Below are 27,386 nucleotides of genomic sequence, written 5' to 3' on the forward strand. Positions count from 1 at the left end.
GCCATCACATGGTTTTTTGGATGCAAAATTCAAAGGGTTATGATATTTAAACAGTAAAGAGGAAAAAACGAAAGTGCAAAAAGGGAAAAACACTCGGTCCATAAGGGGTTAAAGAGGTACCCCAAATAGGAGGTCCCCATGTAGATAGCAGCCCCCTGTAGGTAGTTATTTCCTGTACACAGTAGCAGCCCCCTATAAGTAGGGGTTACTCCCTGTAGGTACATCCTACTGCAGCTTTCCATATATAGTAGCAGCCCCCTTAGGTAGTAATAGCAGCCTCCTTTTAGGAAGTAGAAGTAGAAGTAATAGTAGTAGTAGTAGTAGTAGAATCAGTAGTACCAGCAGCCCCCTATAGAGATAGCAGTCGCCTCCCCCTATATTATCTAAGTAAAAATCTAAGTAAAAATAAAACAACTCACCTTTCCACCACGATCAAACTGGGCATTTCTGTCTGCTCCAGTAACGTCTGCATCCAAGCCGTGCTTAACGTCTATGTTATTGTACCGGTGGCGCAATAATATGACGCCATTGTGCCACCGCCGTCATGACAGACGTTATGTGCTGTCTCCCTGCAGGTACTGGAGTAAATAGTGGGGCTGGGAGTTGCACACAAGGTCCTGTCAAATAACCCCTTAAGGACAACAGGCGTACAGGTACGCCCTGACGTCCTGGTACTTAATGACCAAGGGCCCAGGGATGTGGAATTCCTATCCCCTGACGCCCGGTACATGCAATTCCGTGCGCCGGGCAGGTGCATTTTTCCGGCCCTTAGCCCGACTTCGGGGAAGCAGGGCCGGTGTGGCCTTAAAAGCGCTGCGGCGCTCTGCAGTCTGTATGAAGCGGGCTCCCGAATCCTGTCAGCTCAGTACTATGCAGCCCCCGGCTGTAAAAACTAAAAAAGTGTCCTCTGAAGGAAGTGCAGGGGAAGGGGAGATGAGAAGCTGTGTACGTCATCTCTCCCCTGCTCTGCCTTCTTTCTGCCATGCAGACCTGTGGGGGGATATGAGGGGGCGTGGCTTCTTTCTCCTGTGCACACCTGCGTCCTCTGCCTTCGCTCCCCCCAGCTTTAGCTTCAGAAACTTTAGGAGAGCTGAGGGGAGGAGCGGACGCAAGTCTGCACAGGGCTCAAGTTTCCACCTCACACCGCCGCTAATAGCCAGCATGCAGTGCTCAGCAGTCTGTATGGAGCGGGCTCCGGACTCGTGCCCGATCCATACTCTGCAGCCCCCGGCTGTTTTCAGTAGCCGTGGGCCGCCGCTAATAGCCAGCATGCGGCGATCGCCACGGCTGGCTATTAACCCTTTAGATCGCTGCTGTCAAAGCTGATAGTGGCGTCTAAAGGGACATGTGAATGCTCCCTGGTGGACTAGTGGGGTGGATCGCCCCCCCGCAGTGTGATCGCAGGGGGGCGATCCACTATAGAGATAGCCGGAGTGCTTACCTCTATTCCCTGCTGTCCTGGCTCTGTCCTTGATAGAGCCTGGCTGGACTAGGCACTATCAATGGATCGCAGAGCACAAAGATCAATTGAGTTCAATAGAACTATTCATCTGTCTGAGGAATCTAATGGTTCCTCCTAAAAGTCTAATAAAGTGTAAAAAAAACAAACAAAAAAACAGTTTTAATAAAAGTTTAAAAGACACACCTAAACCCCTTCCATGCTAAAAGTTCAAATCATCCCCATTTCCTATATAAAACCATGCAAACAAACATCTAGTATCGCTGCGTGCGTAACTGTACGACCTATTAAAATATAACATTATGTATCCCGTATGGTAAATGTAAAAAAAAAAAATAAAAACACCAAACCACAGATTTGCAATTTTTATAATATCCTAGAAAAATAAGTAAGAAAGCTATTAAAGTCAAATCAATACTAAAATGGTACCGATACAAAAAACAGATTATGGCGAAAAAAATGAGCCTTCATACAGCCTGGTATGCGGGGCGGGACGGGGGGGGGGGAGCTACAGGATAAAAAACAATTGACATAAACTATACAAATCTGGTATTACTGTAATCAGGCCAGCCTATAAGTGTGAAACTAACATGGCGTAGAAAAGAAAAACACCAAATCTGCAAAATTATCTTTTACTATTTTAATTTCACTTCACTCTATATTATATATATATATATATATATATATATATATATATATATATATATGTTCAGAGAGAATTTAAAAATTAAAAGGTATCATAGTAGGTATTTATGGCAAGTGGATCGTCATGAGGGACAAGTAGATTTTGCTCCATTTTAGTCCTGTGGACTACATTTCCACACCCCTGCAAGGGCGTATCTGTAACTCAATTCAGACCGGCAATTTGCGGCGATTCCGGGTCAATTGGGTGTTCAGTGACCCGGAAAAAAGGGTGAATGGGGCTGTCCATTCACCCTTACCCAGCACAGCCAGAGATAGCCCCATTCACCTTTACCCAGCACACAGAAGTGGGCCGGCGGGGGTCTTTACCCAGCACACAGAAGTGGGTCGCGGGGTCTCCTACCTTTGCCTGGCCCGGCAGGGATCCCGTCAGTAGCGGCGGCGGACAGGAGAAGCAGGAGTGGTGGCAGCAGCAGTGGCGGCGGCAGTCCCGGCGGTGCAGGCGGCAGGATACAGCAGGAGTTGAGGCCTGTTCACCTCCTGTTTCTTAGCAACAAATCTTTGCATGCACAGCCAAAGGGCATGCTGGGAGTTGTAATTTTGCAACAGCTACAACGCCCAGCATGTAGTTCCAACAGTACAGGGTACATTCACACGGGCAGGGGTTTACAGCGAGTTTTCTGCTGCAAGTTTGAAATACAGCAAATTTTAAACTGCAGCTCAAACTCCCAGCGAGAAACTCATTGTAAACCCCCGGCCATGTGAATGTACCCTAAAAACTCTACACTAGACCTACACAAAATAAATAAGTAAAATTTCTTGTATGGCACGGTTTCCAAAACAGAGCCTCCAGCTGTTGAAAAAACAACAACTCCCTGTCAAGGTAGTATTTTGGTGACAGAGGCAAATCCATAAATCAGGCCTCAAATGCGCATGGCGCTCTCTTGCATTGGAGCCCTGTCGTATTTCAAGGCAACAGTTTAGGGCCACATATGTGGTATTTCCGTACCACATTACACATTTTAGGCTGCTTTTTCTCCTTTACCTTTTAAGAAAAGGTAAAGTTGGGGTCTACACCAGCAAGTTAGTGTAAAAAATAAAAATAAAACAACTTTACAGTAACATGCTGGTGTTGCCCCATACTTAATATTATTACTAGCAGTAAAAGGAAAAAAATTATCCCCCCAAAATTTTTTTACGCAATTTCTCCCGAGTACGGAAATACCCCGTACGTGAACGCAAAGTGCTCTGCAGGTACACAACATGGCTGAGCGTGCTCCATGTACATTTTAGTTCTAAATTGGTGATTTGCACCGGGGTGGCTGATTTTACAGTGGTTCTGACATATACGCAAAATAAATAAAGACCCACATGTGAACTTATTTTGGAAACTACACCCCTTACGGAACGTAAAAATGGGTATAGTGAGCCTTTACACTCCACAGGTGTTTGCCGAATTTTCAATAAAGTTGGATGTGAAAATGAAAAAAAAATTTCACTAAAATGCTGGTGTTACCTTACATTTTTCATTTTCACAAGGGAAAATACGAAAAAAGCCCACCAAAATTTGAGGCCCCAATTCTGAAATATCCCGTATGTGGATGTAAAGTGCTCTGCGGGCGAAATACAATGCTCAGAAGAGGAGAGCTATTGGGCTTTTGGAGAGAGAATGTGTCCAAAATTGGAGACCATGTGTGTTTACAAAGCCCCCATGGTGCCAGAACAGTGGACCCCCCCCCCCCCCCCCCACCCAGGTGACCCCATTTTGGAAACTACACCCCTCACATAATGTATTAAGGGGTGCAGTGAGCATTTACACCTCACAGGTGTCTGACAGATTTTTGGAAAAGTGGTCCGTGAAAATGAAGAATTAAATTTTTCATTGGCACAGCCTTCTTTTTTAACCCCTTAAGGACTCAGGGTTTTTCCGTTTTTGCACTTTCATTTTTTTCCTCTTTACCTTTTAAAAATCATAACCCTTTCAATTTTCCACCTAAAAATCCATATTATGGCTTATTTTTTGCATCACCAATTCTACTTTGCAGTGACAGTCATTTTACCCAAAAATGCACAGCGAAACGGAAAAAAAAATCATTGTGCGACAAAATCGAAGAAAAAAAACGCCATTTTGTAACTTTTGGGGGCTTCCGTTTCTACGCAGTGCATATTTTGGTAAAAATTACACCTTATCCTTATTCTGTAGGTCCATACGGTTAAAATGATACCCTACTTATATAGGTTTGATTTTGTCGCACTTCTGGAAAAAATCATAACTACATGCAGGAAAATTTATATGTTTAAAAATGTCATCTTCTGACCCCTATAACTTTTTTATTTTTCCACGTACAGGGCGGTATGAGGACTCATTTTTTGCGCCGTGATCTGAAGATTTTATCGGTATGATTTTTGTTCTGATCGGACTTTTTGATCACTTTTTATTGGTATAAAAAGTGACCAAAATACGCTTTTTTGGACTTTGGAATTTTTTTGCGCGTACGCCATTGACCGTGCGGTTTAATTAATGATATATTTTTATAGTTCGGACATTTAAGCACGCGGCCATACCACATATGTTTATTTTTTTTTTTTTTTACACTTTTATTTTTTTATGGGAAAGGGGGGTGATTCAAACTTTTATTAGGGAAGGGGTTAAATGACCTTTATTAAAACTTTTTTTTTACATTTTTTTTTGCAGTGTTATAGGTCTCATAGGGACCCATAACACTGCACACACTGATCTCTCATGCTGATCACAGGCGTGTATTAAAACGCCTGTGATCAGTGTTATGGGCGCTTGACTGCTCCTGCCTGGATCTCAGGCACGGAGCAGTCAATCGCCGATCGGACACCGAGGAGGCAGTCGGTGGCAGATCGGACACTGAGCAGCCGGGTCACTTTCACTTTAGAAGCGGCGGTTAGCTTTGACCGCCGCTTCTAAAGGGTTAATACCGCACATCGCCGCGATCGGCGATGTGTGGTATTATTCGCGGGTCCTGGCTGTTGATGAGCGTCCTGCGTCGTTAAGGGGTTAAAGATCTGTCAAACGCCAGTGGTGCTCACTGCACCCGTTATTAAATTCTATGAGGGGTGTAGTTTCCAAAATGGGGTCACATATGGGGGGTCCATTATTCTGGCACTACGGGGGGCTTTGTAAATGCACATGGCCCCAAATTCTATTCCAATTAAAGCGCAACTGTCATGACATTTTGGTGTAATAACCAGCACTGTACTGTGTGCAGGCGGTGGGTATAACAATGTTTTTACCTGAAATTTGGCGGCTTTCATGACTTCAAAAAAGGCTTTTATTGAAAGCCACTGACAGTCGGATAGGCGTGGCGCGAGGTACGCGATGCCCCGCCAACCCCACCCCCGCGCCTACCCCGTATGTCCACGCTGGGACCTCTGTGTGATTGACACACAAGTCCCAGCACATGCGCCCTTCAGCTAATCTAACCTGCGCGCTGCTGTGTGTCATCAAGCTAGCGCTCGCTCCCGCCGCAGTCTTCCTCCTCAGTGCCCCTGTGCAGAGCAGCGCGCAATCAGGTTAGTTCTCGATACTAGGTGCAGAGGAAGCGCGCTCTCTGCACCTAGCACTGCGCAGGCGCACTGAGAAGGAAGACGGCGGCGGGAGCGACCGCTTGCTTGATGACACACTGCAGCGCGCAGGTTAGATTAGCTGAAGGGCGCATGCACTGGGACCTGTGTGTCAATCACACATAGGTCCCAACGTGGACGTACGGGGTAGGCGTAGGGGTTGGCGTGGCGGCGGCAGTGCATCGCGTACCTCGCGCCACGCCTATCCGACCGTCAGTGGCTTTCAATAAAAGCCTTTTTTGAAGTCATGAAAGCCGCCAAATTTCAGGTAAAAACATTGCTATAACCACCACCTGCACACAGTAAAAAGGCTGTTTGCAGGTTATTACACCAAAATGTCATGACAGTTGCGCTTTAATTTCTCTCTCCAAAAGCGCAATGGCGCTCCTTTTATTCTGAGCATTGTAGTTTGCCCGGAGGGCACTTGACATGGTATATTTCCAAACTCAGAAGAAATGGGGTTGCAAATTTTGGGAGGCTTTTTCTCCTATTACCCCTTGTGAAAATGAAAAATTTGGGGTAACACCAGCATTTTAGTAAAAACAAAATTAATATTTCATTTTCACGTCCAACTTTGGCAGAAATTTGTCAAACACCTGTGGGGTGTAAAGAATCACTGTACCCCCCTTGTTACGTTCCTTGAGGGGTGTAGTTTCCAAAATAGTATGTCATATGTTTTTTTTTTTCCCCAGTTCTGGCACTATAGGGGCTTCTTAAATGTGACATGCCCCCCAAAAACCATTTCAGAAAAACTCACTCTCCAAAATCCCATTGCCGCTCCTTCCATTCTGAGCTCTCTACTGTGCCTGCAGAACACTTTACCTAAACATGAGGTATTTCCTTACTTGAGAGAAATTGGGTTACAAAATTTTTTTTTTTTGGGGGGGGGGGGGTTGGTAATTTCTCTCCTTGTGAGTGTAAAAAATGAAGATTTTAAATGTTCTCCTTCACTTTGCCGCTTCACTTGTTCCTTCCCTTTCCTGTGAAACATTTAAAGGGTTAACACACTTTCTGAATGTCATTTTGAATACTTTGAGGGGTGCAGTTTTTTTTATGGGGTCATTTGTGGGATATTTCTAATATGAAGGCCCCTCAAATCCACTTCAAAACTGAACTGGTCCCTGAAAAATTCTGATTAAAATTTTTGGGAAAATTGCTGCTTAACTTTGAAGCCCTCTGATGTCTTCCAAAAATAAAAAACATGTCAACTTTATGATGCAAACAAAGGCATATTGGGGAGATTTACCAATACCTGTCCAGAGGAAAAATTGCTGAGTTGCCCATAGCAACCAATCAGATTGCTTCTTTCATTTTTCAGAGGCCTTTTCAAAAAAGAAAGAAGCGATCTGATTGGTTGCTATGGGGAAAATTTTCCTCTTGACAGGTTTTGATAAATCTCCCACATTGCATATGTGAATCAATATACAATAATAGACAAGCATTACAAACATTGATACTATAATGATATTGACCCACCCTTAAAAGTTGCCAAATTGTGTGTGTTTTTAATTCAAGTTATATAAAACATCTGATCTCCAATGTGATTTGTACATATTCTGGTAATATGGTAAATTAATTGAGTTTAATATTAATAACTATACAAATAAACATCTATTGTGACGTACATGGAAATAAGTGTCAAAAATTAATATCATGGAAGTTATAAAAAAAAATATCACTTACCTGGATTTAAGCAACTCTGGTAAATCTTTTAAATAAACTTTAAGTACATGCAGTAAATATGATTTCTGGATAAAGCCAGGCTGGCTAGACAAAGTAGAAATGCCAGATTGTTGGCAGTGATGAACCATTTCCACCCCTCTTTGTAGAATTCCATTAAAAATAAGAGTATACAATTTTTGCTGAACGACAGCATTTCCTTCTTGCATTAAGTTGCAAATGTGACTAGAAACATGCAAGCTTAGTTGCAAGTCACTGCTAAACACGAGTTCCTGGTAAGCTTCAAAAGAATTCCATTTCCACGTCGTGTCCTCAGAACCAACACATGGTAAAACCCCTTGTAATCTGTAAGGTATACCTGCTAGAGGAGTTGTTTCAGCTCTCCCTTGAAAAGTATCCTTTAACTCTGTTAGGTGATCATTGTCCATCACACACATGTTACAAGAAGCTTGTTTCACAACACTAGATATTTTGCCTCCACCCAACTGATTCAGCAAAAAATGTGCAAGAATACTTAAAATGTGGTGCTGCATGTTTTTTAAAGTTGGCACTTTAAAGGCATAAAGAAGTGGTTTGATAACTGATAAAGGATCCATGCAGCAACAAATCCCAGCATTCTGAATTCCTAAGAGAATATGCAAGCAGGAAGTAGTCACTGATACCCTCTGGAGCAAACGCAAACAGTGATATGAACACACGGCTATGCAGCAACTTCTTTCAGGGTAACTGATTTCTCCACACATACTTTCATCAAGGTTATCATTTCTGAACAGAGAAATGGGAAGTCCTGATAGATCTCTGTGGTGGTGCATAAAATGCGAGAACTCACATCTCCGATGCCTTTTTCTTGTACACATTGATTGATGAAGCTGGTCAGATTTTACCTTTTTTATTAGGCTAACTATTTTTAATACACTGCTAATAAGAATCATCACATGGTTAGAAGCCTGAGAATGCAGATGTTCATGCTGTAGACCTAAAGATTCCATCTGAAGGACTGCATTTTCAAGAATATTGAAGCCACTGTAATGAATGAAATCATGGAAAAGTTCTATACATTGACTAAAATAGAGAGAGTTTGTTGCTGCACCCTTAAGACACAAGTATATAATTTGAAAAATGCCTTCAAGGAGATCCGGGAAAAAGAAAGCTTGATGTTGAGAGCTATACAGATTTATGTTGTCCACAGTGTCTTGTAATAGTTGTTGGTGTGAATCTAGCATTTTAGTTGAGTAAGATTTCAGTTTTAAAGATGTTCGTAACAAGTCACTTAGATTTTTTCTAAGATTGTCAGGCATAACATCCTTTTCGCTAATCTCAACAGTCAGAAGACTTAACACTGTATGTAATAGCATTCGCTGAATTAATGCCACAGGTTCCTCAGTCCAACCTTTTTCCAGCGTTCCCTTTCCAGGAGCATGATAATCGCTAATTTCTGATATGTATTCTGTTAGTGTTGGAATGATGCAACTAGAAAGTGCTGAAGTATGATTTAGTATTATATCAAACTGGCATACCTTTTCGAGCAAAGACAACAAGATCTGACAAAGATTAAAGGCAGAAGCTTTCTTATTCGATATGGAGGTTGTTTCTTCTAATTGTTTCATTTCTGTTGACATCTGAGAAATGGCTGATACTAATTCTGGAAAGGGGCCCCCTTTCTTATGCTGTGAACTTTTTTCAGCTCTTTTAGGCTCTCCAATATGTATAGTCATCGATTTTTCAAACAGTTTTCTCTGCTTTACCAATGATGATGATGAATTGTCTTGTATTGTAGTCTCGGAATCGGAAGAAGAAAGTGATCTTCGGTCATCCTTCATTGAATGGCGACACATACCTTTGGGCTGACGTCTTGGTTTATTTTTCAGTAAAGTTTTAGAGTTTTGCAAAAAGTCAAAATGGGCTGTTTCTTCATTAACTACATTTTTATGAGGAATATGTACCATTTCGCTAGCAGTATATGCTTCCAGTCCATTAGAAAAAAGGTTATACTCTGAAAAATACAGATTTAAGAGGAAAATTAATACAGGAGTGTAGGCATAAGATAAATTATACACATTTAACTTTACTTAGGTACCGTATTTTTCGCCGTATAAGACGCACTTTTTCTTCCCCAAAACGTGGGGGGGAAAGTAGGTGCGTCTTAAACGGCGAATATACGCCCGAGGCTGCTGCGGGCGAGAGCGGGAAGTCAGCGGTAAGTACAGAGGCTGCGGCGGTGCGGTACAGCGCTGACTACCAGCTCCCCACCCGCAGCAGCCTCATGACCGCCGGTGAATTTTTCCCCTCACACCGGCTATGTTTATTGCCCTACGCCTGGAACATACAGTTCCGGGCGCCGGGCAGGTGAATTACTAATAACTGTATACTAAAAACCAGGGTGCCTCCAGCTGTTCTGAAACTACAACTCCCAGCATGCCCGGACCGGCAAAGGCTGTCTAGGCAAGCTGGTAGTTGTAGTTTCACAACAGCTGGAGGCCCCCTGGTTTTTAGTATACAGTATTAGTTTTTACCTGCTCTGGCCGGCCCCCGCCTGCAGCCGCACACAGGAGCCGGCCCGGGCAGATAAAATCATAGGTATTCCTATGCCGGACATCCCTATGTCCCGAAAAATCTTTTCGGGACATAAGGATGTCCTCAGGTCACTTACCATTCCCCGGCCGATGCGCGCCCTCCTCCGGTCCTCCTGCGATCCTCCGCCTCTCTATGGTTGTACGCACGGGACGTCAGTGACGTCCCGACGTGCGTACAACCATAGAGGCGCCGGAGGACAGGAGGACCGGAGGAAGACGCGCGCCGACCGGGGCCTGGTGAGTGACCGGCGGCGCGTAATCTTCAGTGTTCCAGTCACCGCTCCTCCGGTCCCGGCACCTACTGCTATGGTCCATAGGCAATAGCAGTAGATTGTGACACCGAGCCAGAGGAGCGGTGACCGGAACACTGTGGGGGCAGCACACAGACATACAGCCTCCAGCCATACACTGTATATGGCTGGAAGCTGTATGTCTGTGGGGGGGAGCTGACAACCATTGTGGGGGAACTATACTGCCAACCATTGTGGGGGAACTATACTGCCAACCATTGTGGGGGAACTATACTGCCAACCATTGTGGGGGGGGGGGGGGGGAGCTGCCTATCACTGTGGGGGAACTATACTGCCAACCATTGTGGGGGGGAGGGGGGAGGAGCTGCCTACCATTGTGGGGGAACTATACTGCCAACCATTGTGAGGGAACTATACTGATATGAAATATTTTACTTCAGTATTTGGTTCAGAATCTTTTTTTTCTAGATTTTCCTCCTTTAAAATTGGGTGCGTCTTATATGCCGGAGCGTCTTATATGGCGAAAAATACGGTACATACTATTTATGCCTTAAATCCTAACAGGATAGCATTTTTAATCACTTTTTTCCCTGATCGCCATTCTGAGGATCATTAAAATTATGTTTAAACAAATGTACTTAGTTTTTGGTTTTCCTTTGGCAGCCTGGTATCTAAAACTAATATATGCTGTAAAAATGCACTACATTTTGTACTGTTACTAACAATCATCAATAAAGCGTCCATCGTTAATGACTAATACATCTTTTACTTAACGTGTTTTGGTCCTCACTGGGACCTTCCTTATGGCATAAACAAAATATTTTAACATCTATACTTCTATATCAAACACAGAATATCCTTTGTCATCAACAAAATTTGGAGGTGGGAACATCATGGTTCGGGACTGCTTTTGAGTAAATGGCACTGGCAAACTTCACATTATAGAAGGAAGGATGAATAAAGGTAAATTAAACAAGACATTCTTGAAAAAAAAAGCTGCTGTCATCTATCAGGATACTGAAGATGAAACAAGGGTGGACATTTGAGTGAGACAATGATCTCAAACAAACAGATAAAAAATTAAGCAGGTAGAATTGCCAAACCGATTAAATGATTTAAATACCATTGAAGATATATGGAAAGAACTGAAGATCATGGATCATAGAAGAGGCCTACAGAATTAAAAGATTTATCCCCTTAAGGTAACAGCCAATGTTCATTTTTGCGATTTCATTTTTTCCTCCCCTCCTTTTAAGGGCATAATTCCAACTGCAGAGTTTCAGTGAGCTCCACTAAGCATCAGAGCATATAGGTAAGCCCCTGGTCTTTAAATGGGTACTCACTGGAAAACTGGTGCCAGACAGTTAACCCTTAAGGACCCAGGTCGCACAGGTACGTCCTGACATCCTGTGACTTAAGGACTCAGGGCATACCTGTACGTCTGTGTGAATTCCGGTCCCGGCCGGGTGGCGACCGGACAGGGATGCCTGCTGAAACTATTCAGCAGGCAACCCGTGCAAACATCTGGGGGGGTCCAGAGATCGGCGTTTTGCGGTGATGTCGGTTCAATCAAGCCGGCTTACGAATCTGAAATCCTGCTGTGGCGGTGTCCCTAATGGCATCCGCTATGCCCCTATTCCGGAGGGCGAGAGAACGTGTCGGGAGTCCTCACCTGGACTTAGGGCCCCCAATCCCCGCCATCGGTGCCCCAGTGGCGGAGAAAGCGGCAGTGGAGTCAGGCAGGATTGGTAGAGCAGCAGCAGGAGGTAAGGCGCCTCCTGCTGTTGCCTAGCAACAACTCCTGGCATGCACAAACAGCAGAAGGCACAACTACCTACTCCCAGCATGCCTTTGATAGTTTGTTTGATAGTTTGTTTGATAGTTTGTGCATGCTGGGGGTTGTAGTTATGCAACATCTAAAGGCACATTTTTTCTATGAATGAGTAACAAACTGTTTTGCAACCAGTGTGCATCCAGCTGTTGCATAACTACTACCCCCAGCATGCACGGACAGCCAAAGGGCATGCTGGAAGTTGTAGTTTTTCAACTGCTGGAGGTTTGCCCCCCAAGTGAATGTACAGGGGGTACATTCACATGGGCGGGGGTTAACAGCAAGTTTCTCGCTGCAGCTCAAACTCAAAGCGGGAAATTCGCTGTGAACCCCCACCTGTGTAAATGTACCCTAAAAACACTACACTACACAAAAAAGAAACACTACATATACCCCTACACAGTGCCCCCCCCCTCCCCTTCATTAAAAATGAAAAACATCTGGAACGGTACTGTTTCCAAAACCGAGCCTCCAGCTGTTGCAAAAACAACAATTCCTAGTATTGCCAGACAGCCATTGACTGTTCAGGCATGCTGGGAGTTTTGCAACAGCTGGAGGAACCCTGTTTGCGAAACACTGCCTTAGGGTAGTTTTTGTGTCATTCTTGCATTCGGGTCCTTCCCTATGCAAATCCCAAATTTAGGCCTAAAATGCGCATGACGCTCTCTCACTTTGGAGCCCTGTCGGATTTCAAAGCATCAGTTTAGGGCCACATACGGGGATTTTCCATAGTCGGGAGAAATTGCCAGACAAGGGCTTTTCTCCTTTTACCCCTCATTAAATTGTTAAGTTGGGGTCTACTCCAGCATGTTATTGTACAAAAAATTAATGGTGTTGCCCTATACTTTATTTTCACAGTAGATAAAAGAAAAAAAAAAGACCACAACATTTTTAACTCAATTTCTCCAGAGTACAGAAATACCCCATATGTGGACATAAAATGCTCTGCGGGCACACAAGGCTCAGGAGTGAAAGCACTATGTACATTTGAGGTGATTTCCACAGGAGTGGCTTAATGTACAGCGGTTCTGACATTTTGGCAACCACACCCCTCACGGACCGTAACAATGGATATAGTGAGTCTTAACACCCCAAAAGTTGGACGTGAAAATGAAAATATTATATTTTTTCACTAAAATACTGGTGTTATCCCAAATTTTTTTTTTCACAAGGGGTAATAGGAAAGAAAAAAAAAAACATAATTTGTAATACCATGTCTTCCGAGCATATAAATACCCCATGTGTGGATATAGAGTGCTCTGCTGGTGCACTACAGGGCTCAGAAGAGAATGAGCGCCATTGGGCTTTTGGAGAGAGAGAATTTTGCTGGAATTGAAGGACATGTGCATTTACAAAGCCCACATGGTGCCAGAACAGTAGAAACACCCCCCCCCCCCCCCCCTCACACACACACACACGTGACCCCATTTTGGAAACTACAGCCATCAAGGAATGTACGAAGGGGTGCAGCGAGCATTTACACCCCACTGATGTCTGACATTTTTTGAACAATGGTCCCCCCTTACTACATAAAGTAGACATATTGTGTATGCGTATCAATATATAATTTGAAATGTCCATTTTCCTTATAAACAGAGAGTTCCAAAGTTAAAATATTAAATTCTCCATCATATTTTGGAGTTTTTCACAAAGAAATGATGCAAGTATCTACCACTAACAAAGTATAATATTTCACGAAAAAACTATCTCAGAATCAGAATGAAAAGTAAATGCATCCCACAGTTATTAATGCTTAAAGCAGTATTCCAGCAGATAACATTTTTAATTTTTTAAATCAACTGGTGCCAGAAAGTTAAACAGATTTGTAAATGACTTCTTTTAAATCTTTACCCTTCCAGTACTTTTTAGCAGTTGTATGCTACAGAGGAAATTCTTTGATTTTTTAATTTCTTTTTTGTCTTGTCCACAGTGCTTTCTGCTGACACCTGATGCCTGTATCAGGAACTGTCTAAGAGCAGGAGAAAATCCCCATTGCAAACCTAAAGTGCACTTTTTTTTCCCAAATGTACCTTTTTTTAAAAAGGTAATGGGAGAAAATGCCCCCCAAAATGTGTAACCCTATCTCTTCTGATTTTTTTTAATACCCCATGTTAGGACGTAAAATGCTCTGCGGGCAAACTACAATGTTCAGAAGAGAAGGAGTCATATTTGGCTTTTGCTGAAATGGTTTTTAATGGGCATGTCGCATTAAGGAAGCCCCTATAGTGCCAGCACAGAAAAACACCCTTGACAAAAGAGCAAAGATGCAGGGGCCTCCAGCTGCTCCAAGATTAAGAAAGTAGATAATTTAAAACTTCATATTTATTTCAGCATGTTAAAAACAGGGGATATCCATAGTGAGTAAAATAATAGAAAAAGGAGAACAAATGTTCTATTATTTTACTGACTATTAATATCCCCTGTTTTTAACATGCTGAAATAAATGTGAAGTTTTAAATTATCTACTTTCTTCATCTTGGAGCAGCTGGAGGCCCCTGCATCTTTGCTCTTTTGTCAAGTTGATTCCCGGAATCCGGCCCGCTGTTTGCCTGCCCCCCAAACAAACTCAGAGCTTCAGTCATCCATTTCTTCATAGTGTTGAGCTGAACAAAGCAATTTCTTTTTTCTTGTTGTTATATACATACAGAAAAACACAACCAACATGGAATACTATTTTGGAAACTACACCCCTCAAGGAACATAACAAGGGGTACAGGGAGTCTTAACACCTCATAGGTGTTTTACGACTTTGTTAAAGTTGGGTGTGTAAATGAAAAAAATAATTTTTCACTAAAATGCATTTTTTTCCCCAAAGAGATAATAAGAGAAAGCGACCCCCAAAATTTGTAACCCCATTTCTTCTGAGTATGATAATACCCCATGTGTGGACGTCAAGTGCTCTGCTGGCAAACTACAATGCCCAGAAGAGATGGAGCGCCATTGAGCTTTTGGAGAGTGAATTTGTTTGGAATGGAAGTCGGGGGCCATGTGGGTTTACAAAGCCCCCTGTGGTGCAGGAACAGTGGACCCCCCATATGTGACAATTTTGGAAACTACACCCCTCACAGAATTTAATAAAGGGTGCAGTTAGTATTTACACCCCACTGGCGTTTGACAGATCTTTGTAACAGTGGGCTGTGCAAATGAAAAAATAAATTTTTCATTTTAACAGACCACTGTTCCAAAAACCTGTCTGACACCTGTGGGGCGTTAATGCTCACTGTACCCCTTATTACATTAAATGAGGGGTGTAGTTTCAAAAATGGGGTCACATGTTCGGGCACTATGGAGGCTTTGTAAACACACGTGGCCTTCAATTCCAGACAAATTTTCTCTTCAAAAGCCCAATGTTGCTCCTTCTCTTCTGAGCATTGTAGTTCACCCGCAGAGCACTTTACATAGATATATGGGGTATGTTCTAACTCAGAAGAAATAGGGTTACAAATTTGGGGGGGCTTTTTTTTTTCCTATTTTCCCTTGTGAAATTGAAAAATTTAGGGTAACACCAGCATTTTAGTGAAAAATGTTTTCACTCAAACACCTGCGGGGTGTTAAGGCTCAGAATACCCCTTGTTACATTCCGTGAGGGGTGTAGCTTCCAAAATGGGGTCACATGTGGGGTATTTATTTTCTTGCGTTTGTCAGAACCGCTATAAAATCAGCCACCCCTGTGCAAATCATCAATTTAGGCCTCAAATGTTCATGGTGCGCTCTCACTCCTAAGCCTTGTTGTGCGCCCGCAGAGCATTTTATGCATTTTGGGGCATTTCTGTACTCAGGAGAAATTGTGTTACAAATTTTGGGGGTCTTTTCTTCCTTTTACCGCTTGTGAAAATAAAAAGTATGTGCCAACACCAGCCTGTTAGTGTAAAAAAAAAAAATGTTGCACTAACAGGCTGGTGTAGCCCTTAACTTTTCCTTTTCATAATTTGTAGGGCAATTTCTCCCAAGTACAGAAATACCCCATATGTGGTCCTAAACTGTTTCCTTAAAATACGACAGGGCTCGTAAGTGAGAGAGTGCCATGCGCATTTGAGGACTGAATTAGGGATTGCATAGGGTGGACATAGGGGTATTCTACGCCAGCGATTCCCAAACAGGGTGCCTCCAGCTGTTGCTTAACTCCAAGCATACCTGGACAGTCAGTGGCTGTCCGGAAATGCTGGGAATTGTTTTTTTGCAACAGCTGGAGGCTCTGTTTTAGAAACACTGCCGTTTATAGTGAGTTTCCCGCTAGGAGTTTTCGCTGCAGTGAAAAATTTGCCACAGCTCAAACTTCAACCAGGAAACTTACTGTAAACTCGCCCGAGTGAATGAACCCTGTACATTCACATGGGGGGCAAACCTCCAGCTGTTTCAAAACTACAACTCCCAGCATGCACTGATCGCCGAAGGGCATGCTGGGAGATGTAGTTATGCAACAGCTGGAGGCACGCAACTACAACTCCAAGCATGGCGAGAAAGCTGTTTGTTGTTTGGGCATGCTGTAATTTGCAGTTTTGCAAGATCTGGAGAGCTACAGTTTAGAGACCACTGCACAGTTATCTCCAAACTGTGGCCCTCCAGATGTTTCAAAACTACAAATCCCAGCATGCCCAGACAGCAAACAGCTGTGTGGGCCTGCTAGGAGTTGTACTTTTGCAAGATTTGGAGGGCCACAGTTTAGAGACCAGTGTATAGTGGTCTCAAACAATAGCCCTCCAGATGTTGCTAGGCAACTCACCAGCTTCTGTAGGATCCAGGGAGCCGCAACGCCGTTCTCTGCTGCCGCCAATCTCCACCATCGATCATCGCCGCCGCAGATGGCTAAGTAGACTTCCGGCGCCGGTCACCATTGGTTTCCCCGTTCTGCCCCGCCTATTGTGGGTGGGAAGTATGGGGAAACCGAAAGTTAAGCCCCTCGCCCCCAATCTGCTATTGGTCGTCGCTTCTATACGACCAATAGCAGGGATAGCACCCCTGCCACCTCACTCCAATCCCTTCAGGGGGATCGTGGGTGTCTAGGACAATCCCGATCCACCTCATTTTCCGGGTCACCATAGACCCATATGGCCCGGAATTGCGCAAATCGCCGGTGTGATTTCACCGGAGATTTGCGGCGATCGCCGACATGGTTGGGGGGGGGGGGGTTTGGGGGGGAATATGGGCATTTGCTCGGGATGCCTGCTGATCGATATCAGCAGTCACCCCGGTCCGGTTCCCGCCCGGCACGCGGCAGGAACCGACATTCCCACGGAAGTACCGGTATGTCATGTGTCCTTAAGACCCAGGGTGTCATGACGTAGCTGAATGTCATAGGTCCTGTAGGGGTTAAAGTGACAGTGGTTAGATTTGCAAAAAAAAAAAAAAATTTGCAGGTTCTTAAGGTGAAAATGGGTTGGGTCCTTACAGGGTTAAACAGATTTGTAAATTACTTCCATTAAAAAAATATGAATCCTCCCAGTACTTATAAGCTGCTGTATGATCCACAGGAAGTTCTTTTCTTTCTGAATTTCCTTTCTGTCTGACACCTCTGTCCATTTTAGGAACTGTACAGAGCAGGAGCAAATCCCCACAGTAAAACTATCCTGCTCTGGACACTTCCTGAAAGGACACATTTCCAGTGGAGTACCCCTTTAACCCCTTAAGGACCCAGCCATTTTACACCTTAGGACTCGCCCATTTTTTGCACATCTAACCACTGTCACTTTAAACATTAATAAATCTGGGATGCTTTTAGTTATCATTCTGATTCGGAGATTGTTTTTTCGTGACATATTCTACTTTAACATAGTGGTAAAATTTTATGGTAACTTGCATCCTTTCTTGCAGCTCTCTGCTTGTAAGGAAAATGGATATTCCAAATAATTATTTTTTTATGCACATACACAATATGTCCACTTTATGTTTGCTTCATAAAATTGACATGTTTTTACTTTTGGAAGACACCAGAGGGCTTCAAAGTTCAGCAGCAATTTTCCAATTGTTCTCAAAATTTTCAAACTCACTATTTTTCAGGGACCTGTTCAGGTTTGAAGTGGATTTGAAGGGTCTTCATCTTAGAAATATCCCACAAATGACCCCACTTCATCGTTTTAACTGTTTAGCTGTTTCACAGGAATAGCAGCAAAGTGAAGGAGAGAATTCACAATCTTAATTTTTTTTACACTCATGTTCTTGTACACCCAATTTTTGATTTTTACAAGGGTTAAAAGGAGAAAATGTATACTTATATTTGTAGCCCAATTTCTCTCGAGTAAGGACACACCTCATGTCTATGTAAATTGTTCGGCGGGCGCAGTAGAGGGCTCAGAAGGGATGGAGCGACAAGGGGATTTTGGAGAGTACGTTTTTCTGAAATGGTTTTTGGGGGGCATGTTGCATTTAGGAAGCCCCTATGGTGCCAGAACAGCAAAAAAAAAAAAAAAAAACACATGCCATGCCATACCATACCATTTTGGAAACTAGACCCCTTGAGGAACGTAACAAGGAATAAAGTGAGCCTTAATACCCCACAGGTGTTTCATGACTTTTGCAACAAAAAAAAAAAATTTTTCACTAAAATGTGTGCTTTCCCCCAAATTTCACATTTTTGCAAGGGTTAATAGCAGAAAATACCCCCCAAAATTCGTAACCCCATCTCTTCTGAGTATGGAGGTACCCATAAGTTGACCTGAAGTGCACTACGGGCGAACTACAATGCTCAGAAGAGAAGGAGTCATATTTGGCTTCTTGAGAGCAAATTTTGCTCAGGGGCATGTCGCATTTAGGAAGCCCCTATGGTGCCAGGACAGCAAAAAAAAAAAAAAAAAAAACACACATAGCATACCATTTTGGAAACTAGACCCCTTGAGGGATGTAACAAGGGGTACAGTGAGCATTTACCCCCCCCCCCCCCACTGGTGTCTGCCAGATCTTTGGAACAGTGGGCTGTACACAATTTTTCATTTGCAAAGCCCACTGTTCCAAAGATCTGTCAGACACCAGTGGGGTGTAAATTCTCACTGCACCCCCTCATTACATTCCGTGAGGGGTGTAGTTTCTGAAATGGGGTCACATGTGTTTTTTTTTTTTTTTTTTTGCGTTTGTCAAAACCGCTGTAACAATGTGCCACCCCTGTGTAAATCACTTCAAATGTACATGTGCACTCTCCGTTCTGGGCCTTGTTGTGCGCCCCCAGAGTACTTTGCGCCCACATCTGGGGTATCTCCGTAGTCGGGAGAAATTGCATTACAAATTTTGGGGGGCTTTTTTCCCCTTTTACCTCTTGTCACAATGAAAAGTATAGGGCAACACCAGCATGTAAGTCTAATAAATTTCTTTTTTTTACTCTAACATGCTGGTGTAGACCCCAACTTCACCTTTTCATAAGAGGTGAAAGGAGAAAAAGCCCCCCAAAATTTGTTAGGCAATTTCTCCCGAGTACGGCGATACCCCATATGTGGCCCTAAACTGTTGCCTTGAAATAAGACAGGGCTCTGAAGTGAGAGCGCCATGTGCATTTGAGGCCTGAATCGGGGATTTGCATAGGGGTGGACATTGGGAATCACTGGCGTAGAATACCCCTATCAGGGTGCCTCCAGCTGTTGCCAAACTCCCAGGATGCTTGGACAAACAACGGCTGTCCGGCAATACTGGGAGTTGCTGTTTTGCAACAGCTGGAGGCTCCATTTTGGAAACAGTGGCATACCAGACGTTTTTCATTTTTTTGGGGGAGGGGGGCTGTGTAGGGGTATGTGTATATGTAGTGTTTTTTACTTTTTATTTTATTTTGTGTTAGTGCAGTGTAGTGTAGTGTAGTGTTTTTAGGGTACAGTCACACGGGCGGGGGATTACAGCGAATTTCCCGCTGCGAGTTTGAGCTGCCGCGCAAAATTTGCTGCATCGCAAACTTGCAGCCTGATACTCACTGTAACCCCCTGCCCATGTGAATGTACCCTGTACATTCACAGGGGGGGGGGGGGAACCTTCAGCTGTTGCAAAACTACAACTCCCAGCATGCACGGTCTATCAGTGCATGCTGGTAGTTATAGTTTTGCAACAGCTGGAGGCACACTGGTTGGGAAACACTGAGTTAGGAAACAGACAATGTTTCCCAACCAGTGTGCCTCCAGTTGTTGCAAAACCACAACTCCCAAACATTCTCAGGCATGATGGAAGTAGTAGTTCGGCAACATCTTTAGAGCCAGATGTTGCCGAACTACAACTCCCAGCATGCTTGGAGTTGTAGTTTTGCAACATCTGGAGGACTACAGTCCGCAGACCACTAATACAGTGGTTCCCAATCTGTGCCCTTCAAGATGTTGAAAAACTACAACTCCCAGTATGCCAAAACTGTCCAGGAATGCTGGGAGTTGTAGTTCTGCAACATCTGAAGGGCCAGATGTTACAGAACTACAAATCCCAGCATGCCTGGACAGTAAGGGCATGCTGAGGATGTGTAGTTTTGCAACATCTAGAAGGGCACTGTGGACCTCCAGATGTTGAAAAACTGCAACTCCCAGCATGCCCAGATGCCAAGGTCTGTCTGGGCATGCTGGGAGCTGTAGTGTAAGGGGACCAGATGGAGCAGTCCAGATCGCTTAACAGCGGTCTGGACTGCTGCAGAGGTCCCGCAACGCCGCCGAAGATCCACTCACCTGTCGTCTCCGCCGCTAGGATCCGGGTCTTCAGGGACGAGGTAAGTACCAGGGCCGGGCCCCAGCACTCCCCCATCCCCTGCCGCATCCTCCGGTCTTCCTCCTGTTCTCTCCGGACTTCCAGGGGCTGGGCAGGGCGGGAGGAAGTAACCGCGCACCCCCCCCCCCCCCCCCCTGCGATTGGTCGGTTAGCTAACGGAGGAATCGCAGGGGATAGGAGGAGGTGGCAGGCTTTCCACCTCGCTCCTATACTTCAGCATGGTCCTGGCTGTCTGTAACAATCGGAATCATGCAAAATTACCAGGCGGTCGGGTCCCAGAGACCCGATCAGCCCGTGAATGCCGCAATTCGCAGGGGCGATTTCCCTCGCAATCTGCGATGATCGCCGACATTTGGGGGGCAGACATGGCCCCCCTCAGCGTTTGCCCTGGATGCCTGCTGAAGCATTTCAGCAGGCATCCGCTTCCGATCTCTGCCCGGCGCGCGGCAGGGACCGGAAAGCGCCAGGACGTCTGGGGACGACCTGGGTCCTTAAGGGGTTAAAAGGACCAAGACACAAGGGTGTACTTGTATGCCCGATGTCTTGAATGGGTTAAAGACTGAAGCTGTCATTACCAACAAAAGCTTTTGTAGAAAGCCTTTTTTTTATTCAGTAGTAACTAAATATGAGTTAGTGTAAAAAAAGTGAAACCACTGACTTATAGGTTTAAGTTTCCACCCTCCATTTACCAGTCTCCATTAGGTATTTAGTGTAAAAAAAAAAGTGAATATGTTTTCCTTTTTCCATTTCAAATCATTACACATAAATTAACCTGTTGCGGACATTAGGCTTAGAAGTATAGCTGACTAGGACTTCGTGCTGTGCTCGCGTCTAAGTGGTGAGTGTCACTCATCGCTAATGACGGGTAGTGGCAATTTTTCATGAAAATGTATCAGTTGCTTCCTATAATCATCAATAAGCTTCTTACACCTCTCAGCCGGAATGTTGGACCACTCTTCCTTTGCAAACTGCTCCAGGTCTCTCTTATTGGAAGGGCGCTTTTCCCAACAGAAATTTTAAGATCTCACCACAGGTGTTCAATGGGATTTAGATCTGGACTCATTGCTGGCCACTTCAGAACTCTCCAGCACTTTGTTGCCATCCATTTCTGGGTGCTTTTTGACATATGTTTGGGGTCATTGTCCTGTTGAGAGACCCAAGATATCGGACGCAAACCCAGCTTTCTGACACTGGGCTGTACAGTGCAACCAAAAATTCGTTTGTAATCCTCAGATTTCATGATGCCTTGCACACATTCAAGGCAGCCAGTGCCAGAGGCAGATAAACAACCCGAAAACATCATTGAACCTCCACCATATTTCACTGTAGGTACTGTGTTCTTTTCTTTGTAGGCCTCATGTAGGCAAAATGTAGTCTTGCTTTTTATGTCTCTGTGTCAGCAGTGTCTACTGCCATAGTATTTTATTTCATTTAAATGTAGACAGTTCGCGCTGACACTGATGCTCACTGAGCCTGCAGGACAGCTTGAATATCTTTGAAACTTGTTTGGGGCTGCTTATTCACCATCCAGACAGTCCTGCGTTGACACCTTTCATCAATTATTCTCTTACATCCATGCCAAAGAGAGATTAGCTACAGTGCTATGGGTTGCAAACTTTTGATAATGTCGCGCACTGTGGACAAAGGCAAATCTAGATCTCTCGAGATGGACTTGTAAACTTGATATTTTTTCACAATTTTGGTTCTCAAGTCCACAGACAGTTTCTCTTTCTGCTGTCCATGCTTTGTGTGGTACACACACACACACACACAATGCAAAGATTAAGTGAACTTCTCTCCTTTTTATCTGCTTTCAGGTGTGATTTTTATATTGCCCACACCTGATACATGCCCCAGATCAGTTTAAAGGAACATCACATGCTCAAAATCTTATTTTTCCACAATTTTGAAAGGGAGCTAATTTTATTCGGGCCATTTTGGAGTTTTTTTTGGAGCTTTTTGGTAAAGCACCTCATTATACTCTTTACAGAAAAAAGAATGAGGCCTACAAAGAAAAGAACACAATACCTACAGTGAAATATGATGGAAGTTCAATGATATTTTGGGGTTGTTTTGCTGCCTCTGGCACTGGGTGTCTTGAATGTGTGCAAGGCATCATGAAATCTGAGGATTACAAACGGATTTTAGGTCACACTGTACAGCCCAGTGTCAGAAAGCTGGGTTTGTGTCTGATATCTTGGGTCTCTCAACAGGACAATGACCCCAAACATATGTCAAAAAGCACCCAGAAATGGATGGCAACAAAGTGCTGCGAGAGTTCTGAAGTGGCCAGCAATGAGTCCAGATCTAAATCCCATTGAACCCCTGTGGAGAGAACTTAAAATATCTGTTGGGGAAAGGCTCCCTTCCAATAAGAGAGACCTGGAGCAGTTTGCAAAGGAAGAGTAGTCCAACATTCCAATTGAGAGGTGTAAGAAGCTTATTGATTGTTATAGGAAGCGACTGATTTCATTTATTTTTTCCAAAGGGTGTGCAACCAAATATTAAGTTAAGGGTGCCAATAATTTTGTCCAGCCTATTTTACGAGTTTGGTGTGACATTATGTCCAATTTGATTTTTTCCCCTCCTTTTTTGGTTTAGTTCCAATACACACAAAGGGAATAAACATGTGTATAGCAAAACATGTGTTACTGCAATCCTTTTCTGTGAGAAATACTTCCTTTCCTAGAAAAATTTCAGGGATGCCAACATTTACCGCCATTGTAGGCTGGTTTGTAATGATCTCCGATGTTCCCAGAAACGTGTAAATAGGCATCTATTTGTAGAGCCTATTTAAAAACCGCCGCACTCGCAATACAGGCAATATATGACAAATGTTGACTGACAACAAATGAATTGTTAAATGGGAATTTCATACCCTCTTATATTTTTTAAGTGCATTTTTTGTGTGCTTCCAGTATGCACAATGGGGGAGGATTTATCAAAACCTGTCCAAAGAAAAAGTTGCAGAGTTGCCCATAGCAACCAATCAGATCGCTTCTTTCATTTTTAAAAAGGCCTCTGAAAAATGAAAGAAGCAATCTGATTGGTTGCTATGGGCAACTCAGCAACTTTTATTCTTGACAGATTTTGATAAATCTCCCCCAATGCCAACACGGAAAATTTCCAACTATTGTGTTTTTAGTCAGCCAATCACTTTTTTTTTTTTTAAGTTTGCGAAGTGAATTTGCTACTGACCAAAAAATTTCTCAAGCTTTTACTTTATTTACTATGTAACTATGTAACTTTATTTAGAGTTTTTTTTTTTTTTTGGTTCTAGCCAAAGGCCCAATTTCAGAATCATTAGCTATAACGTACCAATATTTATAGATGGTATTTCTAATATGATTTGCAAGGGGGCTATAAATGAAAGAGAAAAAAATCTATCCTCTTGATATATCTTTTCTTTTTATATAGTTTTTCTTTAGTAGGATTATTCTGGGGATTTTTCTTACTCTATTCAGGCTATGCATTAGAAATTTTTTGGATAGTCTCGTTGTTCCAGTTTTGTTATCAACAGGGATGCTCTTTCCTCATAATGCATCGGAACTACCGTATTAATTTTTCTGAGTCTGATAAGTTGCCTGTAGGGAATTGCTCTTTTAATGTGTGTGGGATGGTAGCTGTTGAAATGGAGGAGCACGTTAGATGCTTTGGGTTTGCAGAAGCTTTTTGTTATGATAACTTCTTGCTATTTTATCAACTCTACATCGATGATCTGTATTCTGGGAGGTACTAAACTTGGATGTAAACGCCATATTCATGTGGTAGTTATTTAAATAGGATATGAATTCCTCGAATTCTTGTTGGGGGCCGGACAAAGCTATAAAACGTATCATCCACATATCTTGCAAATAATTTGCTATTTGGAATAAGTGAAATCTGGATTCCGGTTACATTGAAATTTTGCTACTAATTGTTACATGGTTTATGTTTTTAACTTATCTGTTTACTTTCCTGGAGAACTCTGCTGTCATCAGTACGTGTGAGTGCAAACTTATGTTTCTACTGTTTGCTATCTCTACTGGACATGTTTTGATAAATCTCCCCCTTAGTTTCTATGCAGTGCACTTTTCAGTAAAAATGTAATAATCTTTATTCTGTAGATACATACAATTAAAATGCTACCCAATTTAAATATAAACTAGGGATCGACCGTTTATTGGTTTGGCCGATATTATCGGCCGATAATCACGATTTTGGGCATTATCGGTATCGGCAATTACCTTCAGGACCCCCGGACAGGCAGGGGGAGGAGAAGCGGGTGGTGGCGGCGGCCTATGGCACCGCAAAAGCGCCCGCTTTAAATCAATGATCTGCAGCGGTGTCTCGGGGGGCAAAATAGTCGATAACTTATACCGATATTCCGGATAAGTTATCGGCTTTCGGCCCTAACCTCCACCGATTTTCTGTAACGGCCCTAAAAAAACGATATCGTTCGATCCCTAATATAAAACATTCAAATTTTGTTTTATTTTACTACTTTTCAAAAAAATGTAAGTTTTCGTACGAAAAAAAGTATGCTTAACCCCTTAAGGACCAAGGACGTACCGGTACGTCCTTGGTCCTGCTCTTCTGATATAACGCGGGGTTACATAGTAACCCCGCGTGATATCATGGCGGGCCCGGCGTCATAGTGAAGCCGGGACCCGCCTCTAATAGTGCGCAGCGCCGATCGCGGCGCCGCGCGCTATTAACCCTTTAGCCGCGCGCTCAGAGCTGAGCCGCGCGGCTGAAAGTGAAAGTTCCCGGCTAGCTCAGTCGGGCTGTTCGGGATAGCCGCGGCTAATCGCGGCATCCCGAACAGCTGACAGGACAGCGGGAGGGCCCCTTCCTGCCTCCTCGCTGTCCGATCGCCGAATGACTGCTCAGTGCCTGAGATCCAGGCATGAGCAGTCATCCGGCAGAATCGTTGATCACTGGTTTCTTATGAGAAACCAGTGATCAACATAGAAGATCAGTGTGTGCAGTGTTATAGGTCCCTATGGGAGCTATAACACTGTAAAAAAAAAGTGAAAAAAAAAAGTGAATAAAGATCATTTAACTCCTCCCCTATTAAAAGTTTGAATCACCCCCCTTTTCCAATAAAAAAAAAAAAACACAGTGTAAATAAAAATAAAAATAAACATATGTGGTATCACCGCGTGCGGAAATGTCCGAATTATAAAAATATATCATTAATTAAACCGCTCGGTCAATGGCGTGCGCGCAAAAAAATTCCAAAGTCCAAAATAGTGCATTTTTGGTCACTTTTTATATCATTTAAAAATGAATAAAAAGAGTCCTATCAATGCAAAAATGGTACCGTTAAAAACTTCAGATCACGGCGCAAAAAATGAGCGCTCATACCGCCCCATACACGGAAAAATAAAAAAGTTATAGGGGTCAGAAGATGACAATTTTAAACGTATTAATTTTCCTGCATGTAGTTATGATTTTTTCCAGAAGTCCGACAAAATCAAACCTATATAAGTAGGGTATCATTTTAATCGTATGGACCTACAGAATAAAGATAAGGTGTCATTTTTACCGAAAAATGTACTACGTAGAAACGAAAGCCCCCAAAAGTTACAAAACAGCGTTTTTTTTTTTCAATTTTGTCGCACAATGATTTTTTTTCCCGCTTTAGCATAGATTTTTGGGCAAAATGACTGACGTCATTACAAAGTAGAATTGGTGGCGCAAAAAATAAGCCATCATATGGATTTTTAGGTGTAAATTTGAAAGAGTTATGATTTTTTAAAGGCAAGGAGCAAAAAACGAAAATGCAAAAACGGAAAAACCTCCGGTCCTTAAGGGGTTAAAATAGTCCTTCTGACCCCTATAACTTATTTTTCCATATACAGGAATGTATGAGGGCTCAATTCTTGTGCTTTGATCTGTTTTTATTTGGTACCATATTTGTTTTGATGGGACTTTTTGATAGCTTTTCATTCATTTTTTTCTGCACCGATTGTCGTGCCGCGCACTATTAACCCTTCAGGCGCGGCGATCAAAGTTGATCACCGCGCTGAAAATGAAAATAAAACCTTCCCGGAAGCTCAGTCAGGCTGATCGGGACTATTGCGATAAAATCGCCATTTCCCTAACAGCTAGGACGCGAGCGGAGACCCCCTTACCTTGCTCTGTCACATCCGATCGGCGTTTGATTGCTCTAAGCCTGAGCTACAGGCTTGAGCAATCAAGCCCCTATCTCATTGATCCATGCAAAGCTATGGCTCTGCAGAGATCAGGTTAAAAGATCAGTATGTGCAGTGTTACAGCTCCCTATGGGAGCTATAACACTGCAAAAAAAAAAAAATTTAACCCCTTCCCTAATAAAAGTTTGAATAAAAGTTTGCCATAAAAAAAACTGTAAATAAAAAATAAACATATGAGGTATCGCCGCGTGCGTAAATGACCGAACTATAAAAATATACCGCTAATTAAACCGCACGGTCAATACTAAGTTCAAAATAGCATATTTTTGGTCACTTTTAAGATCATAAAAAAAAGAATAAAAAGCAATCAAAAATTCAGATCAATGCAAAAATGATACCGATAAAAACTTCAGAACACGGTGCAAAAAATGAGCCCTCATACCGGCCCATACACAGAAAAATAAATAGGAGTCAGAAGATGACAACTATAAACGTACACATTCTCTTGCATGTAGTTATGATTTTTTTTCATTAGTACAACAAAATCAAACCTAAAAA

The 27,386-nt window shown here is 43.1% G+C and overlaps 1 protein-coding gene across 4 annotated transcripts in view; it reads right to left on the reverse strand.

Annotated features, from left to right (window-relative positions):
- The window catches only part of LYST (lysosomal trafficking regulator), a 1,083,863-nt gene that overhangs the window by 933,594 nt on the left and 122,883 nt on the right, over nucleotides 1–27,386 (reverse strand). For all 4 annotated transcript variants that reach the window (XM_056566940.1, XM_056566939.1, XM_056566938.1 and 1 more), the window contains exon 4: nucleotides 7,379–9,368. In XM_056566940.1, coding sequence (XP_056422915.1) covers nucleotides 7,379–9,368 — 1,990 coding nt within the window. The remainder of the gene's footprint in view (nucleotides 1–7,378; nucleotides 9,369–27,386) is intronic.

Source organism: Hyla sarda, chromosome 3, assembly GCF_029499605.1.
Source record: "Hyla sarda isolate aHylSar1 chromosome 3, aHylSar1.hap1, whole genome shotgun sequence".
Taxonomy (NCBI): Eukaryota; Metazoa; Chordata; class Amphibia; order Anura; family Hylidae; genus Hyla; species Hyla sarda.